Source organism: Scyliorhinus torazame, chromosome 6 (assembly GCF_047496885.1).
Source record: "Scyliorhinus torazame isolate Kashiwa2021f chromosome 6, sScyTor2.1, whole genome shotgun sequence".
NCBI lineage: Eukaryota > Metazoa > Chordata > Chondrichthyes > Carcharhiniformes > Scyliorhinidae > Scyliorhinus > Scyliorhinus torazame.
In genome coordinates, this window is record NC_092712.1 from 162,419,420 (window position 1) to 162,439,524 (window position 20,105).

A 20,105-nucleotide genomic window follows, 5' to 3' on the forward strand; every position below is an offset into this window, starting at 1 on the left:
GAGGTTAATAGAGATCCCCCGCCCCTGGCTCGTACTCCGTAAAGACCATGGGGAAGATAATCATTCCCACCCCGTAGTCCCGTGCGGAATATTACACATGTGGGGGCATTTTTGGCACTAACTACTGGAGGGAGTCACTCACCAGTAATGGTTCCGATTTCAATTCGGTGCGATCTAACCAATTTGGAATCCTGTGCTGAGCGCGTTTATCCGGGTATTTCCCGGTGCTCCTAACGTCAAGCAACACCACGTTATCTATCCGGACTGTGTTGCAATTTGTGGCCTCAGCGGGGAACTCCCCTTTGAGGCCGCACTCATTCCCATTTCCTGCACCGAGGAGGACGCTCACCAGAACTCCTCAGTGCAGGAAGAGATTGGGATGCTATTTTTAGATGGCATCCCTAACACTCAACCCACAACCATCTAAAGACCCAATTCCCCTATGAGGGGGTCTCAGGTTTCCCCCCCCAACCTCCATCCCACACACGCAAGGCACCGCCAGACCAAACTCCATCCACAGGAAAAATGTAAGCAAGGCACCACCAGCCAGGCAGTGCCCCTGCCAGTGCCACCTGGGCATCTTGACAGTGCTTGGCTGGCACCAAGATGGCATTAGCAGGGTGCCAGGCTGGCAGTGCAAAGATGCCATGGTGGCACCTGCATTGCCAAAGAGGTCAATCTGGGGGCCTCCGATTCCTTGGGAGACCCCACCAAGTGCTGTTCCATCTGCTCTGCTTTTTTGTGGACAAGCACTGAACCGTGCTCGCACAAGGTCTCCGAGGCAAAGAGATTAGATTCAGGCCCTCAGTGGATCCGGCAAGTGCATAATAGAGTGAGTCTAGTTGTCTCACTCTGATGTGCAGATTTGCCAGATAATGATCCCACCCGCAATGGGATTTAGATTGCGATGCTTCATAAGATCCTGTTAAGTCTCACAAGATGTGGCGAACTGGTAAATCACAGAAGAGGAATCTCCCGGCTTCTACCAGCCATGCCTTGCCATCTTGCCGGCGCAACACGGCCAATATATCATGCCCCTCATGTTATTATTTTTATAGTAATCAAGATCCCTGTTTATTGAATCAATTATTATGTAATTCTACAGATGTTACATGCAACTATTTGTATTTTTCTAGACAATCTGGCCTGCTCCCTACCACGTGAAGTGGGAAGATGTAGGGCAAGATTTATTCGTTTTTATTACAATAACGCAACAAAGGCCTGTGAGGAATTTACATACGGAGGCTGTGAAGGGAATACGAACAACTTTGTATCTATGTCGGAGTGCCAAAGGAATTGCCCAACTGTAGGTAAGTTTCTGTTCCAACATTTTTTCCTGGTCAATAATGTACAGCTTTTTCAACGGGGAATTTTCATTTGAGAAAAATAACTTGTCACAGGAAAGGTCATGCTAAGAGATCAAAATATAAAATTGCCTTTATTCTCGTGCTAAATGGATTTCTGTCAATATGATCTATCCAGCTCTTAAAAAAAATTTCAAAATATTTTGCCAGATAATCCTGTCGACAAGTATATATGTAAGTTCCGGGTGCGGCGATGACCAGCTAAGTCGCACGTTTCGGCACCTCCCGTTTTAACGGACTTTTGGACTCTTATCGGGAGCCCCAACAGCAATTTTCGAAGGCTAAACCCACTGTGAGGCGACATAGAAGGGAGTCCCCCCGGATGTGAATGGATAGAAGAGATAATAGTGGCCAGATTGCGGAGGATCCTCTGGAGCAGCGGCAATGAAGGGAAGTGAGAAGCAAGATGGCGGCGGAGGAAGGCCAGTTGGTATTGGGCCTGGAGCAGCAGGAGTTCCTCCGGCGATGTGTGGAAGAGCCCAAGAAGGAGGTGCTGGTGCCGATGCTGCAGGCGATTGAGGGGTTAAAGGAGGCGCAGAAGACCCAAGAGATGGAGCTCCGTGGAGTGAAGGCAAAAGCTGCCGAAAATGAGGACGAGATACAGGGCTTGGTGGTGAAGACGGAGACGCACGAGGCACTGCATAAGAGGTGTATGGAGAGACTGGAAGCCCTGGAAAATAGCTCGAGGAGGAAGAACTTAAGAATCTTGGGTCTTCCCGAAGGGGCAGAGGGAGCGGACGTTGGGGCGTATGTGAGCACGATGCTCCATACCTTAATGGGAGCTGAGGCCCCGACGGGCCCCCTGGAAGTGGAGGGAGCGTATCGAGTCCTCGTGAGAAGACCAAAGGCAGGAGAAATACCTCGAGCAATAGTGGTGAGGTTTCACCACTACAAGGACAGGGAGATGGTCCTGAGATGGGCGAAAAAGACACGGAGCAGCAGGTGGGAGAACGCGGTGATCCGCGTGTATCAGGATTGGAGTGCGGAGGTGGCGAGAAGGAGGGCGAGTTTCAATCGGGCCAAGGCGGTGCTCCACAAGAGGAAAGTGAAGTTCGGAATGTTGCAGCCGGCAAGACTGTGGGTTACACACCAGGGTAAACACCACTACTTCGAGACGGCAGAAGAGGCGTGGGCATTTATTGAAGAGGAGAAGTTGGACTAGATTGGAGAAAGAGTGGTTGAAATTAAGTAGTGAGGTGGTGGCAAGGGACTGTGAATCAGATGGGGGAAAATTTTCTTTCCCCTCGAAGGGGGAGGACATGAAGAAATGTGGGCGACGGTGGGGAAGGGGAGGGGGCAGGAGAGAGGGAAGCGCGGGCTTTGTCCCCGCGCTATGGAAATTGTGGCGGGAAAAGGGGGCGCAGGAAGGAGGGGGCCTCACATGATGGGAGGCTAAGGATAAACGGGGGAAGCCGAGGTCAGCCAGAGCTTGCTGACTTCCGGAAGCAATATGGGGGGAGCAACTAAGCTAGAGGGATCTAGCGGGGGGGGGGGGGGGGGGGGGGGGGGGGGGTTAACTGGGTTGCTGCTGCTAAGGGGAAGGGAGAGCTGTTACGGGATGGGGTGGTCGGGACGAGAGGGCGCCGTCGGGGGGATAAGCGGGTGCGTGGGAACCGGGTGAGGAGCTGGTCTAAAAAAGGGGATGGCTAGTCGACAAGGGGGGGGGGGGGGGGGCGGTAAAGAGCCCCCCAACCCAGTTGATCACGTGGAACGTGAGAGGGTTGAATGGGCCGATTAAGAGGGCAAAGGTACTTGCGCACCTAAAGAAGCTAAAGACAGACGTGGTCATGCTTCAGAAGACGCACCTGAAACTGGCGGATCAGGTCAGATTAAGGAAAGGATGGGTGGGACAGGTATTCCACTCGGGCTTGGATGCGAAAAATAGAGGGGTGGCAATCCTGGTGGGGAAACGGGTATTGTTTGAGGCGAAGAACATAGTGTTGGACAGTGGGGGTAGATACGTGATGGTGAGTGGCAGACTGCAAGGTGAGGCGGTGGTGCTGGTGAATGTATATGCCCCGAACTGGGATGACGCAAACTTTATGAAGCGTATGTTGGGGCGCATCCCGGACCTGGAGATGGGAAAGTTGGTAATGGGGGGGGGACTTCAACACGGTGCTGGACCCAGGGCTGGACCGGTCCAGATCTAGGACCGGGAGGAGGCCGGCAGCGGCCAAGGTGCTTAAGGGCTTTATGGAGCAGATGGGAGGAGTGGATCCCTGGAGATTTACTAGGCCAAGGAGTAAAGAGTTTTCCTTCTTCTCCAATGTCCACAAAGTGTACTCCCGGATAAACTTCTTTGTCCTGGGAAGGGCGCTGATCCCGAAGGTGGCAGGAACGGAGTATTCGGCTATAGCCATTTCAGATCATGCCCCACATTGGGTAGATTTGGAAGTAGGAGAGGAAAAGGAACAGCGCCCACTCTGGAGATTAGATATGGGACTGTTGGCGGACGAGGGGGTATGTGTAAGGGTGAGGAGATGTATTGAAAGGTACCTAGAGACTAATGATGACGGAGAGGTCCAGGTGGGAGTGGTCTGGGAGGCGCTGAAGGCGGTGGTTAGAGGGGAGCTGATCTCCATAAGGGCCCATAAGTGGAAACAACAGGGTAAAGAAAGGGAGAGATTGTTGAGGGAGATTTTGAGGGTGGATAGGCAATATGCGGAGGCTCCAGATGAAGGGCTATACAGGGAAAGACAGAGATTGCACACGGACTTTGACTTGTTGACTACGGGTAAGGCGGAGGCACAATGGAGGAAGGCACAGGGAGTGCAGTATGAATATGGAGAGAAGGCGAGCCGGCAGCTGGCCCAACAACTTCGGAAGAGGGGGGCGGCGAGAGAGATCGGAGGGGTTAGAGACGAGGAGGGAAAGATGGAACGGGGAGCCAAGAGGGTGAACGGGGTGTTTAAGGTATTTTACGAGAGGCTATATAAGGCTCAACCCCCGGAAGGGAAAGAGGGAATGATGCGTTTCCTCGACCAGCTGGAGTTCCCGAAGGTTAAGGAACAGGAGATGACAGGACTGGGAGCGCAGATTGAGGTGGAGGAGGTGGTAAAAGGAATTGGGAACATGCAGGCAGGGAAGGCCCCGGGACCGGATGGGTTCCCGGTGGAGTTCTATAGGAAATACGTGGACCTGCTGGCCCCACTTCTGATGAGAACCTTTAATGAGGCTAGGGAAAGGGGGACACTACCCCCGACGATGTCGGAGGCGACGATATCGCTGATCCTGAAAAGATCCTGCAGTGCGGGTCATACAGGCCTATTTCCCTCTTGAACGTAGATGCCAAGCTTCTGGCCAAGGTGATGGCGACGAGGAAAGAGGACTGTATCCCTGGGGTGGTGCATGACGATCAAACGGGGTTTGTTAAAGGGAGGCAATTGAATGCTAATATACGGAGGCTGCTGGGGGTGATGATGATGCCCCCACCGGAGGGAGGCGGAGATAGTGGTGGCGATGGATGCAGAGAAAGCATTTGATAGAGTGGAGTGGGACTACCTGTGGGAAGTACTGAGGAGATTTGGATTTGGAGAGGGGTTCATTAGATGGGTTCAGCTCCTGTACAGGGCCCCGGTGGCAAGTGTGATCATAAATAGGCAACGATCTGACCACTTCCGACTATATAGGGGTACAAGACAGGGATGTCCCCTGTCCCCGTTACTGTTTGCGTTGGCAATTGAGCCATTGGCCATAGCGCTGAGGGGCTCTAGGAAGTGGAGGGGGGTACTTAGAGGAGGAGAAGAGCATCGGGTGTCATTATACACGGATGATTTGTTGTTGTATGTCGCGGACCTAGTGGAGGTGATGCCTGAGATAATGCAGACACTCAGGGAGTTTGGAGAATTTTCAGGATATAAATTGAATACGGGGAAGAGCGAACTGTTTGTGATGCACCCCGGGGAACAGGGCAGGGGAATAGACGATTTACCGTTGAGGAGGGTAACAAGGGATTTCCGGTATTTAGGGATCCAGGTGGCCAAGAACTGGGGAACCTTGCATAAGCTTAACTTGGCACGACTGGTAGAGCAGATGGAAGAGGACTTTAGGAGGTGGGACCACTCTGCCCGCCCCTGTCATTGGCGGGCAGAGTGCAGGCGGTTAAAATGGTGGTCCTTCCGAGGTTTCTTTTCGTGTTCCAGTGCCTCCCTGTACTGATTACAAAGGCCTTTTTTAAGAAGATGGACAAGACTATTATGAGCTTTGTGTGGGCTGGAAAGACCCCAAGAGTAAAGAGGGGGTTCCTGCAGTGCAGTAGGGACAGAGGGGGACTGGCACTGCCGAGTCTAAGTGATTATTATTGGGCCGCCAACATGTCAATGATATGTAAATGGATGAGGGAAGGGGAAGGAGTGGCGTGGAAAAGACTGGAGATGGCGTCCTGTAGGGGAACTAGCCTAAAAGCACTGGCGACGGCGCCGTTCTCCCTGAAAAAATACACCACAAACCCAGTGGTGGTGGCAACTCTGAAAATTTGGGGGCAGTGGAGACGACATAAGGGAGTGACAGGTGCCTCAGTGTGGTCCCCGATAAGGAACAATCATAGGTTCGTCCCGGGAAGGATAGATGGGGGATTTAAATCTTGGCAGCGAGCAGGAATTGGGTAACTGAAGGACTTGTTCTTAGACGGGACGTTCGCGAGTCTGGGAGCACTGACAGAAAAATATGGGCTGCCACCGGGGAATGCATTTCGCTATATGCAAGTGAGGGCATTTGTGAGGCAACAGGTGAGGGAATTTCTGCAGCTCCCGGCGCAAGAGATCCAGGACAGAGTGATTTCGGGGGCATGGGTGGGTGATGGCAGGGTGTCAGATATATATAGGGAAATGAGAGACAAGGGGGAGACGATGGTAGAGGAGCTGAAGGGAAAATGGGAGGAGGAGCTGGGGGAAGAGATTGAGGAGGGGCTGTGGGCAGATGCCCTAAGTAGGGTGAACTCTTCGTCCTCGTGTGCCAGGCTCAGCCTGATACAATTCAAGGTTCTACACAGGGCACATATGACTGGAGCAAGGCTGAGTAGATTTTTTGGAGTGGAAGATAGGTGCGGGAGATGCGCGGGAAGCCCGGCGAACCACACCCACATGTTCTGGTCATGTCCGGTATTGCATGGGTTCTGGGTGGGTGTGGCAAAAGTGATTTCAAAGGTGGTGGGGGTCCGGGTCGAATCAGGCTGGGGGTTGGCTATATTTGGGGTTGCAGATGAGCCGGGAGTGCAGGAGGCGAGAGAGGCCGATGTTTTGGCCTTTGCGTCCCTAGTAGCCCGGCGAAGGATTCTACTTATGTGGAAAGAAGCTAAACCCCAGGGCGTGGAGGCCTGGATAAACGACATGGCAGGGTTCATAAAATTGGAGCGGATAAAGTACGCACTTAGAGGTTCGGCTCAAGGGTTCACCAGGCGGTGGCAACCGTTCCTCGACTATCTCGCAGAGCGATAAGGGAAAATAGGAAAGGTAGCAGCAGCAACCCAGGGGGGAGGGAGGGGGGAGGACTCATTTGGGTCCTCAGGGGCTTTATGTGTGTGTTTATATATTAGTTATTTATATTAGATTTTACGAAGTTACTATTTTAGTTACTATTTCTGTTATTTCTTATTTTGTTGTTGGCAGTTGCCGTTAGTTAGCATATTATTTATTTAAAAACGATCAATGTATATATTATTACAAAGTTGTAAAATGGGAAATTTTTGTTTTTGTTTGATCGAAAAACTTTAATAAAATATATATATATTTTTTAAAAGTATATATGTAACGATACTGCTTTAATATTTTGTAACAGCTGACTTCACATTTTTATTTCTGAATTCACAAATCCAAGAGATTTAAAATTTGTAAAATTCCTTCCTTTCATTGGGATTTATTCTAAATGGGAACCCGCTTCCAGCTCAACCTGTATTGATGTGTCCAGATTTTAAAGAGAGAATATTACATTTGCACAATGGGTGAATGATGTTCCATTGCTGCCATAAAATCAAGCCTGGCAACATTGAGACAGTCTCCAATGTCATCACACCCAACTCAAGTATTACAAAAGAGGAGTTGGGCTAAAAGTAGCAGGTCTGTTTGCCTTTCAGTATAGGCCTATTATGTGTTGTGTTATTATAATGATATAATACCTTGGGTTTAATTACTGTACAAGAAACAAGGCACCAATCGCTCATAAGGGATATGGTTAACATGTTGTTGATTCATTTCTTGAGGCTCAGCAATCATGCAGCTAGCTCTTAAAGGGACTTTACAACATTATGAAATAATTGTGGCAATTCAATTGCCGATTCCCCGTGATTTCTCACTGTCTGTATGATTTGCGGTCACACAATCTTCACAAAGATCAAAGAGCAAAGAACAAAGAAAAATACAGCACAGGAACAGGCCCTTTGGCCCTCCAATCCTGCGTCGATCTCGTGTCTGACCTAGACCAACCGCCTGTATCCTTCTACACCCCGTCTGTTCATGTTCCTATCCAGATAAGTCTTAAAGGTCGCTAACATATCTGCCTCAACCACTTGGCAGTGCATTCCAGGCCACCACCACCCTCCGTGTCAAAAACTTTCCCTGCACATCTCCACTGAACCTGTCCCCCCTAACCTTGAACTTGTGTCCCCTTGTAATTTAAATTCCGCCCTGGGAAAAAGCCTCCAACAGTTCATCCGATCTATAACTCTAATAATTTTATAAACTTCTATCAGGTCACCCCTCAGCCTCTGTGACTCTCAGGAGAGCAATCCCAGTTTATTCAATCTCTCCCCATAGCTAATACCCTCCATACCAGGCAACATCCTGGTAAACTTTTTCTGTACTCTCCAAATCCTCCATGTCGTTCTGGTAGTGTGGTGACCAGAATTAGACACAGTGGGCGACATTCTCCGACCCCCCGCCGGGTCGGAGAATCGCTGGGGGCTGGCGTGAATCCCGCCCCCACCGGTTGCCGAAGTCTCCGGCACCGGATATTCGGCGGGGGCGGGAATCGCGCCGCGCCGGTTGGCAGGCCCCCCCCGCTCGATTCTCCGGCCCGTATGGGCCGAAGTCCCGCCGATAAATTGCCTGTCCCGCCGGCGTAAATTAAATCACCTACCTTACCGGCGGGACAATGCGGCGTGGGCGGGCTCCGGGGTCCTGGGGGGGGCGCGGGGCGATCTGACCCCGGGGGGTGCCCCCACGGTGGCCTGGCCCGCGATCGGGGCCCACCGATCCGCGGGCGGGCCTGTGCCGTGGGGGCACTCTTTCCCTTCCGCCTCCGCCAAGGTCTCCACCATGGCGGAGGTGGAAGAGACTCCCTCCATTGCGCATGCATGGGAAACTGTCAGCGGCCGCTGACTCTCCCGTGCATGCGCCGCCCGGAAATGTCATTTCCGCGCCAGCTGGCGGGGCAACAAAGGCCATTTCCGCCAGCTGGCGGGGCGGAAATTCCTCCGGCGTCGGCCTAGCCCCTCAATGTTGGGGCTCGGCCCCCAAAGATGCGGAGCATTCCGCACCTTTGGGGCGGCGCGATGCCTGTCTGATTGGCGCTGTTTTGGGCGCCAGTCGGCGGACATCGCGCCGTTTCCGGAGAATTTCGCCCAGTATTCCAAATGTGGCCTAACTGACTTTCTATATAACTGCAACATAATTGTCAAGCTTTTATACTCGATACCCCGTCCTATGAAGTCAAGCATGTCATATGCTTTCTTTACCACCATTTCCACCTTTGCTGCCACTTTTAAGGATCTGTTGACCTGCACACCCAGATCTCTCCGAGTCTCTATGCTCCTGATGGTTCTGCCATTTTTTTCTAGCTCCCCCTGAATTAGATCTACCAAAATGCATCACCTAGCATTTGTCCAGGTTAAATTCCATCTGCCATTTCTCTGCCCAATTTTGCAGCCTATCTATATCCTGTTGTACTCTCTGACAATCTTCATCCCTATCCGCAACTCCTGCAATCTTAGTATCATCCGCAAACTTGCTAATCAGACCTATTACGTTTTCTTCCAAGTCATTTATATATATTACAAAGAGCAGAGGTCCCAGTACTGAACCCTGCGGAACACCACTAGTTACAGACTTCCATTCAGAAAAACATCCTTCCACTGCTACCCTCTGTCTTCTATGACCAAGTGAGTTCTGAATCCATCCAGCTAGTTCACCCCTGACCCCATGTGATTTCATCTTTTGCACCAGCCCGCCAGGAGGGACCTTCTCAAACGCTTTACTAAAGTCCATGTAGACAACATCCACAGCCCTTCCCTCATCAACCATTTTTGTCACCGCCGCAAAAAATTCAATTAAACTAGTGAGACATGACCTCCCTCATACAAAACCATGCTGTCTGTCGCTAATAAGACTATTCACTTCCAAATGTGTGTAGATCCTGGGCTGAATTCTCCGGTTGCTGACGCCAAAATCATGTTCGCCGATCGGTCGTAGAATCCAAGTTTCCAACCAAATCGGGGCGGCGCCACTTTCACGATGATCCGTCCCCTCAAAAGCGGCGAACTCTAGGAGTACTTGGCGCCACGTATCGACGGCCTCAGGACGTTGCCTGAGGCCCGCCCCCCGATGCTCCTCCCCCGACCGGCCGAGTTCCTGAAGACGTGGGTCACTCATGGTCTCACCAGTCGGGAACTCGGCATGGCGGCTGCGGACTCAGTCCAGCGTCCCCACAGTTAGGGGCGGGCTAATCCGCAGGCAGGGTGGGACTGTATTAGGGGCTGCGGGCTACAGGATGGTCCGGCGGGCTCGAGCCGGCCAAAGGTAGGGGGCACTATTTTGCGGGCCAGGTCCACGATCAGCCTCCGTATGTAGCACGGTGCGGCCGCTGCAGGCCGCTGCCGTGTGTATGCGCAGCCACGGACCCGGCAATTCTCCGGGGCGTATCAGCACGAATACGTATCGGCCGGGTGCTGTATGCTGCCGTCCTGCTAGCCCCCAGCAAAATGGTGAATCGGTGGCCGTTTTGTACCATTTTTTCACCATTCCAACGCCAGCGTGGACATAGCCCCAGAATCGGAAAGTCTATCCCCCTATCTCTGAGAATTATTTCCAACAATATCACTGTCACTGACGTCAAGCTCAATGGCCTATAATTACTCGGGTTATCCTTGCAACCCTTCTTAAATAATGGTTCAACATTGGCTATCCTCCAATCCTCCAGGATCTCACCTGTCGCCAATGAGGACAAAACGATTTCTGTCAGAAGCCCACCAATTTCATCTCTTGTCTCCTTCAGGAATCTAGGATAGATGCCATCTGGCCCTGGGGATTTGTCTACCTGAATGCTTTTTAACACAGCTCACACTTCCTCTCTCGAAATAACGAACTGTTCTAAAATATTTACACATCCCTCTGAGACACCACTAATCAACATGTTCTTCTCCTTTGTGAATACCGATGCAAAATACTCATTAAGGATCTCATCTACTTCCTTTGGTTCTTCACATAATTTCGCACCTGTATCCTTGAGTGGACCAACTCTTTCTCTAGCTACCCTCTTGTTCTGAATATATGTATAAAATTCCAACCTCAAGAGTGTAGTGCCAAAATTCCACCAGCACATCTCCTGTCCCACCAAGAGCGACAACACTCTTGACCACTGCAACTCAAAGATCAAGGGCATCTACCATTCCATCCCCCAACTGCACTGTGGGAAATCAGACCACAAGACGCTGCTCCTTCTCCCGGCATACAAACAGAAACTCAAGCGGGAGAATCCAGCTACGAAGGTCATGCAGTGCTAGTCCGAGGAAACAGAAGGGCTCTTATATGACTGCTTAGAAACAGTGGACTGGTCCATATTTAAGAACTCAGCGATCAACTGATCGCGAGATTGACTCCCTACAGGGTCCTTCCACAAGCCAAGCGGGGACCTGTCTGGAACATCACAGAGCTCGGTGCACAGGTACATCCATGCCATCACGGAGGCCCTATACACCCAGTCACCACAATATATCAAATTTAATGTGGATAATATAGCCCACCAGGATGCCCAGGCAGTGGGATTCGTCATCATCACGGAGATGCCCCGGGTCCAGGGGATGATCGACAGGATGAAGACCGCCCTATAAGCCCATGACAGGCCGGTCTTCACAAACCAAAAGGAATTCCACTCGATGAACGTGCACCTGGTGTGTGACCATGAGCTGGGCATCATGCACCAGTTCAGCAAGAGCTCAGTGCTCCAGTGCCCAACCCCCACTACTCTCCACCCCATACCCTCTTGCCTCCCCACCCCCTCCCCCCCCCCACCCCTCCACCATCCCACATCCACTACCCCAACTGTTTGGTGGGACCGTGTGATAGAATGGCCAGCTCGCATGCAGGGGTCACCCAAGTGGATGGTGGAAAGTGTTACTGTGGGCAGGAGTCAGACGTCATCATATGATGCAGAGCATCAGAGCTCATTGCAGAGCGGGTTGTCATCATACTCCATCCCATGGACCCGCTGTTACTGCTAAACCAGGGCCCACACCCCTTGTACGGCAGGTATGTATCACGGAGGGGATAGCAAGGGAGGGGGGAGGCAGCAAAGGCAGGGTATTCATGGGAGGGGGTGTCGGCCTGAGGGGGTGTCGGGGTGGGATGTGATGTTTGGGTTTCGCCGACCAGACCACTTAATCGGTGAAAATGGAAGTGATTAGAGCGTCCCGTGGTGCTTTTATAACAATCTTTATTAGTGTCACAAGAAGGCTTACATTAACACTGCAATTAAGTTACTGTGAAAAGCCCCTAGTCGCCACATTCCGGCGCCTGTCCGGGTACATGGAGAGAGAATTCAGAATATCCAAGTTTCCTAACAGCACGTTTTTCGGGACTTGTGGGAGAAAACCGGAGCATCCGGAGGAAACCCCGCAGACATGGGGAGAAAGTGCAGACTCCGCAGAGACAGTGACCCAAGCCGGGAATCGAACCTGGGACCCCATGTCCTGCCCACCCTCCCGTTCCCCCGCATCCTTTTCCTTTCACGAGGCTCAGTATTTGTTTTCCTCCTGCAGTGTTGCCCCTCTGCTGTGTGATGTTGTGGAGGACAAAGGAGGCCACCATGATGTGGGAGATTACGAGCACAATGCTCAACCGCATCTTCAGGATGCCGAAGAACTGCTCGATCTCGTCTTTGCTCACAGCATGGGTGTCGTTGTAACAGTCTCCGCATCAGCCTGTGGCCTCTGGATAGGCATCATCAGCCACGACCGCAGCAGATAACACCTGTCGCCCAAGGCCAACTCCTCAGATGGGGGTGCGCCTCAAAATGCCAGGAACGGTCGACGGTACCAGGATAAAGGCGTTGTGCACACTGCCCAGGTATCGGGCGCAGACGTGCATCATGTGCAACTCATGCTCACACTCCACCTGCACGTTTATCGAGTGGAACCCCTTTCAGCTTGTGTAGAATGGCCTGTCATCTGCAGGAGTCTGTAGTGTGGCCTGCATTCCATCGATCACCCCCTGGGCCCGGGGCATCTCGGTGATGATGGCGAACCCTGCTGCTCGGGCAACCTGGTCGGCTCAATTATCCACATGGAATTTGATATATTGTGCTGAGCAGGCATATAGGGCCTCCATGACGGTGTGGATGCACTTGTGCACCGAGGTCTGCGAGATCCCTGACTGGTCCCCACTTGGCGCCTGGAATGACCCCATGGTGTAAACATTCAGAGCGACCGTCACCTTGACGGCCACTGGGAGCGAGTCTCCTTCGACGGCATGCCCACTCTGGCAGGTCCTCAAAAGACAGACGCTGCGGGTACACGAGACCTGATGCGGTGCCTCCTTCCCACTTCCTCTTCGGCTTGTTGGATGACCAGCTCTCCATCCTCACCGGCTGCCTCTTGTTCCTCTGGGGCAGGCTCCACCGCTGCAGCTTCCTCCCCAAGCCGCTCCAGCTTGTAGAACCTCAGTGCATCCCCTGGGGCTGCGGCAGCCAGGATGAAGGCCGCCATTCCTGGATGGATTCCAATAGCCATTGTCTGCAGGGGGTAAATGTTAGACCTGTTAACGTGGTGCGTACCCCCGTGCTTAACCAGGTCCATTGGGCTACACGGTGGCCCCGGTCTGCACTTCTGTCCCTGCCCCCCATGTCCCCCTCATCCCCTCCTTCCCCAAACCCATACCCACCTCTGGCCATTCCCCCTGGCACTCTGCAACCCTGATCCCGTTGGTGCCATGCATTGTGGGGGCCTCTGGCCCTGATGCCCATCCCTGCTGCCAGGGGTACCATTGGCGGACACTACCTATGCTAGCGGTATGCTCCAGCACCCACGCCTGGTGCCCTCCTGTCGGGGTTCCTGTGGGTTTGCCCTTGAGTGGGCAGCGTGCTGCCCTGGCGGTGGATGGCGGATGGTTGTAGGGGGAAGTTGGTAGGGGAGGGGGTGGGGCTGATGTGCGGGTTGGTGGGGTGGAGGGTAGGGGCTGGGGTGCGGGGGATGTGTGGTGGGGGAACCGCTACGGTCGGTGTCACTCTGCGCAACCACGGGCCTCGCTGGGTAGACAGTGGGGTGTGCTGCAAAATGTCTGCCTTGCAGTCTGTGACAATGGAGGTCCATGCTGGATACCCCAACCCGGAGGTGTCAACCCAACCCCACTGGTCATCCCTTGGTCACCCCCCGTCACACCACTGCTGTTCCATGGGACGGGCAGATGCCCCACCCCTCAGCCTGCAGTCAGCGGCAGGACCGGCAGCCCACGGTCGTGCCTCTGCATGTCTTACCTCCTCTCTCTCCTTCATCAGCCGTGGTGCCTGATTCACGATTTTTAAAACCACAAGTGAGACTCGCCATCGGTGATTTATCCCGGCAGAGGCGGAGCATCACAGAGGCTGTGGAGAATACCATCAGGCTCACTAATGATATGCCATTTACTTTCCGTGTAGAATAGAATGCATTGGTGCTGCTGTTGAGGCACCTACGCATGACATTCTGTAGGATGCCTGGCACAGGCCACGATTTTCCCCTCATGCGCAGTTCTCTGGCCAATCGCCTTTCCCAATACTGCCGTCAGCCGACGGAGAATCCCATGTTTCGCTTTTGCTGTGAAATTACGTTGCATCTTCCTGTGTGGCTGGCTACAAGGAAAACCCCCAGAAGAGCTGGAGGCCTATCTTGCAGAGCAGTAGGAGCTCAGTGAGGAGCATGGTATCCTCCTGTGGGGAGGTCACGTGGTCATCTCGCGGCCGGGTCAGTGCACCATCTTATAAGATTTGCATAGTGGACGCCTGTGTGTTTCTAAAATGAAAATTCTCGTGAAGAGCTACGTGCGGTGGCCAGGTCCCGACAGCGACATCGAGCGAATGGTGCAACAATGTGTGGATACCAGGAACACCAGAAGCCCCCTCATCAGCCTGTCTCCACCCTTGGGAAAGATCAGAACACCCCTGGGTTTGCTTGCATGCCAGATTTGCTATGCCAATTATGGGGTCAGTGTTTCTGCTCCTTATAGATGCCCACTCAAAGTGGACGGACGTTCATCGAATATCTTCTACCGCCCCACGAATCACCATGGGACAATTGCGGCAATCGTTCAACACTGATGGGATGCCAGAGGACAGCTGGCGACGAGGGTTCTGCATGTCCACAGGACCAGGGAGGCACTTATCCTCACCCGCTTCTCATAGGGCGTGTCTTTGTCCATCATCTCACGCCCTTCCCACCCATTCTCCCCCTCATCCATTCTCCCCCTATCCATTTACCCCTCTCCCATGCTGGTCACCATGTTCCATGCTCTCAGGGTCTGTGTACCTTCATTCCAGGGTGCTGGCCCTGAGTTGGCACTGTCAGTGGGTCATTATACAAAGCAGGATGGTGATGATAACTCACTGCAAAGTAAGCTCTGCTGCTGCTCTATCTGTGCCATAGTCTGACTTCTGTCTTTGTGCCGACAACCGGCCCTCACCCATAACTTGCACATGGTATGCCACTGTGGTCAGGGAGCAGGGGCTGGGGAAGAGCAGAGGGCAACATAGGGCGGAGGTTCAGGCCGTCCCGAATTGCAGAATAACGTGACAGAGGTTTCACATTTCGCAGGTGTAGCATGTTTAAAAGTGAACAATTGAAACCCTAACAGTCGCTACTACCGATGGTGCCCCCCCCCCCCCCCCCCCCCCAATACTCAGTGCCCACTCAGTGATCCTTAATCTTCTGAGTCTCCTATTACCTGCCGCAAAGTGTAAGTGTTTCCCCAGGATGCACATGGGAGCTGGAGGCAGCCTTCTGTTTCCCGCACTCTGTGAGCTTTGACGCCCTTGGTGGACATCCTTTGGAGAGCCTGGAGCCAGAGGGTCCCAGCCGAGTTACTGGTGTCAGGGATCGCCTGCTACCCTGTTCTTCCTTGAGATGCACCAGTGTAAGGAGGGGGGAAATCAGAAGAACTGGAGACCGCCATAGTTTCCTCGGTTGCAGGCCTCGGATTGGCCTCCAGCACTTCCTATAGCATGAGGGTGCCCGTAGGGCCCTGAGGGACACCATGGGAGGGAGCATCAGCTGGGGTAAGCTTCAGAGGTCCCTGATCATCTGGCTCTATCAGTCCTGGAGGCTCTCCACTGTCTGCACTATGGTGCTGACACCCTCAGTGATGGTCCTCAGTGACTGGGCCACGCTCTGGAGTGCCTTGGCATTCTCTACCTGTGTCTGGGGCATGCTCCTTATCGACTGGAATATCACAAAATTTACAGTACAGAAGGAGGCCATTCTGCCCATTGAGTCTGCAGTAGCCCTTGGAAAGAGTACCCTACTCAAGCCCACGCCTCCATCCTATGCCCGTAACCCCATCCTTTCGACACTAAGGGAAATTTGCATGACCAATCCACCTAACCTGCACATCTTTGGACTGTGGGAGGAAACCGGAGCACCCGGAGGAAACCCGCACAGACACGGGGATAACATGCAGACTCCGCACAGACAGTGCCCCAAGCCGGAAATCGAACCTGGGACCCTGGAGCTGTGAAGCAACGGTGCTAACCACTGTGTTACCGTGCTGCCCGATTATGATGTTGAGGCCCTCGGCCATGGTTGTCGCAGATTGATCCTCTAATCGGCCTTACAGTCACTGGAATGTCACTGACACTGCCTTCTCAAACTCATAGCTCTGGCCTATCATCTGCACCAGCTCGGGAAGTACCTTGTCCAAAGGCTGGGCATCTGGTTGTGACCCAGCTGTGTGCTGGGATTCAGCAGACCTCCGACAGCTGTCTCCCTCGGATGTTCCTGCCTCCATTTGATGTGCATCAGCAGCTGTGTGATGCTCACCAGATTGTGCCCCCGAAGCCTATAGGCCCACCAAGATGTGTGAATCTGCACTGCTGGAGGGTGCAGGTGATAGCTGTGACACATCGACGATGTTCTTCTCGGAGCTCTCCTCCGTGGTGGTCTCTTGGGTGGCAGCGCGGTGGAACGACTCCGAAAGCCCTGGCCTCATCAGATGGTGATCCTGCAAGACAATGGACACGTGCTGATTGAAATGGAAGGATAGTTTGGTGGGGCATCAACAACTCACCTGAGACAGATCATCTGGGTGAAGGGGCAGTGGATCCTCACCTCTCTGGCACAGGCCAGTCTTGCTGTTGGTCACTGCTCTCTCCTTGGACAACCCCGTGATCTCCAGGAACCATTCCTCATAGGAGGTGAGGACTTGGATCTCTGGAACTCCACCCCCACCTCCCCCGTCTTCGCCCTTTCCCTCTTATTATGGACTAGGTTCTCCTGTGGGGACAAGGAGAGGAAATTGTGAGCTGCACGTTTGATCAGTCAGGGAGTTCTATTGCAGGTGGCATGTGTGGGCACTGCACCTGGACATGAAAGGGCTGTGCTGGTGGCTGCCAGAGGGTCCTGAGAAACAAGCTTGAAGATCGGATGTTGGGGTTGCGAGGTGTCAGTCAGTGAATTGGGGGGAGGGTTTGGGAAATTGAGGGATGGCAGGCGGAACTAATGCCAGAAGGGAGGTGGTAACTTACCTTTGCAGCTTGTTGGAGGTTAATTGTCTTCTTCCTACATTGGACTGCGGTCCTCCTGGTCAAATTGCCCACACCCATTGCAGCTGCCACTGCCTCCCAGGAGGCATTGCTGACCCTGTGGAGCCAGTTAAAATGGCAAACTCCCGATTTAGAATGGCCAACCCCAATTTAAAATGGCGAACGGAAAAGGCTGATGGGAAAATCAGCCAACAGGACTAAAAACAAGCAGCTGCAGGTAAAACTGTGTATTCGCCTCTGGGAAGGCCAGACAGAATTGATACCTGCAGCCATCAGCATCACAACACACCAGCCACCTGAACATTAATTAGCAATCCCCGGGAACAATGTGCAACAAATTAGACACACAAAGCCAACCCAGACTTTTCGGCGCCAGCAGGAGCCTACACAAAGAGAGGTGAACGACCACCCCAAAACCACCCATCAATCAAGGAATCGCTCCAGCATTGGAGAATATCGAACCAAGTGATTGGGACGAAGTCCAATCACTTGGAACCAGGTACAGGGTCCGCCCCAAAAGGTGGGAAGCCCTGGGGACTATAAGAATAGAGTCCAAGTTCAAATCGACCCTTCTTCTCTCTCTCCATCCTTCCGCACCCTTCGAGACCCTTCTGCAACAGCCGCTAAAATCGTATGTCTTACTTCAACGCTCGCTATGAGATAGGCTCTCCTGGCTATCGACCTGTACCAGCTTTGAATCCTGCAGGCTCAGAACCCATACGAAAGGCCATTCGTTTCCCTGACCTGGTGAGCCATTTGCAAAGTTAAGTATTGGCCTGTTAGTTATAGGAAGTAGCTTAGAAGTAGAATTAATGTATAAGTATTGATTACTGTATATAATAAATGTGCGTTGATTTAACTCTTACCAAGCGGTGTGTTGGATTATTGATCATTACTCAGACTTGAACCACGTGGCGGTATCAGAAAGATACCTGGCGACTCAAGAGAAAAGGTGATAGAACAATGGCAATTAAACTAAGGCTAAAACGAGCAACACCTGCGTCTGGTTTTACAACTCCTTCAGGGGAACAGGGTTCACCATCCCTCATCGATGGCATTGAGAAGCCTAATCAGGTCGGCATCGCCAAAGAGAGAAGCAGGTCTGCACGCTGTCATGTTTGTGTGTAGACTGGGAGTGAGTGGTGAGGGAGTGCTCGTAAATATCTCTCCTTTGTTAGTGACGAGCAGCTGAGATGCATGTTGGGCAAATCAGACAGCGAGGGAGCCATTCATTTTTTAATAAGGACACAAGGTGCCCACACCGAGTAAAATAAGGAAACTGGCCAACAATTTATACAGAGGTTAATAGAGATCCCCCACCCCTGGCTCATACTCCGTAAGGACCACAGGAAGATAATCATTCCCACCCCGTAGTCCCATGCGGAATATTACAAATGTGGGGGCTCATTTTTGGCACTAACTACTGGAGGGAGTTCACACACCAGTAACGGTTTTGATTTTAATTCGTTGCGATCTAACCAATTTGGAATCTCTTGATGAGCGCGTTTATCCGGGTATTTCCCGGTGTTCCTAGTGCCAAGCAACAACACGTTATCTATCGGGTCTGTGTTGCAATTTGCAGCCACAGCGGGGAACTCCCCTTCAAGGCCGCACTTATTCCCATTTCCTGCACTGAGGAGCACCGCTCGCCAGAATTCCTCAATGCAGGAAGAGATTGGGATGCTATTTTTCGATGGCATCCCTAACACTCAACCCACAACCATCCAAAGCCCCAATGGACCTATGAGAGGGTCTCAGCTTCCCCCATCACCTGCATCCGACACAATCCTAATCACCACCACGGGGTTAATATTAGCCAGGCACCACCAGCCTGGCAGTGCCCCTCCCAGTGCCACCTGGGCACCTTGACAGTGCTTGGCTGGCACCCAGGTGGCATTAGCAGAGTGCCAGGCTGGCAGTGCCAAGGTGTCACCTGCAGTCCCAGGGTGCCAGCCTGCCGAAGAGGTCAACCATCTGGGAGCCTCTGTTCCTTTGGGTGACCCAGACAAGTGACGTTCCATCTGTTCTGCACTTGTGGGGAACAGTACTGAACGGCGCTCGCCCGAGGTCTCCGAGGCATTAGAGTGAGACCAGTTGTCTCACTCTAATGTACAGATTTGCCAGATAGTGATCCTGCCTGTAATGGGTAGGATTTTAGATCGGCATGTCTCACGCGAACCTGCGATATCTCGCGAGACGCAGTGAGCTGGGTAGATCCCAGAATTGGGATCTCCCAGGTTCTACCGGCCGTTCCTTGTCACCTTGCAGGCACAACACAGCCTATAAATCATGACCCTCATGTTATTATTTTTGTAGTAACCAAGATCTTTGTTTATCAAATCAATTATTATGTAATTCTACAAATGTTACATGCAACATTTTGTATTTTTCTAGACGATCACATCTGCTCTCTGCCACCTGAAGTGGGAACATGTAGGGCAAGAATTATCCGTTATTATTACAATAACGCCACAAAGGCCTGTGAGGAATTTACATATGGAGGCTGTGGCGGGAATGCAAACAATTTTGAAACTAGTTCGGAGTGCCAAACAAATTGCCCACCTGCAGGTAGGTTTCTGTTCCAACATTATTTCCTGGTCAGTAATATACAGCTTTTTCAACAGGGCATGTTCACTTGAGAAAAAGAACTTGTGACAGGAAGGGTAAGAGTTCCTGCAGAGAGATCAAAATATAAAATTGGATTTATTCTCGTGCTAAATGGATTTCTGCCATTATGATCTTTCCAGCTCGTAAAAAAAATCTTCAAAATATTTTGCCAGATCATTCTGTCGACAAGTTTATATCTAA

General features: G+C 52.2%; 1 protein-coding gene across 2 annotated transcripts in view; it reads left to right on the plus strand.

Annotated features, from left to right (window-relative positions):
• LOC140425113 (papilin-like) overlaps positions 1-20,105 on the plus strand; it is a 201,384-nt gene that overhangs the window by 97,165 nt on the left and 84,114 nt on the right. For both annotated transcript variants that reach the window (XM_072509027.1, XM_072509025.1), the window contains exons 7-8: positions 1,137-1,310; positions 19,692-19,865. In XM_072509027.1, the coding sequence (XP_072365128.1) occupies positions 1,137-1,310; positions 19,692-19,865 (348 nt within the window). The remainder of the gene's footprint in view (positions 1-1,136; positions 1,311-19,691; positions 19,866-20,105) is intronic.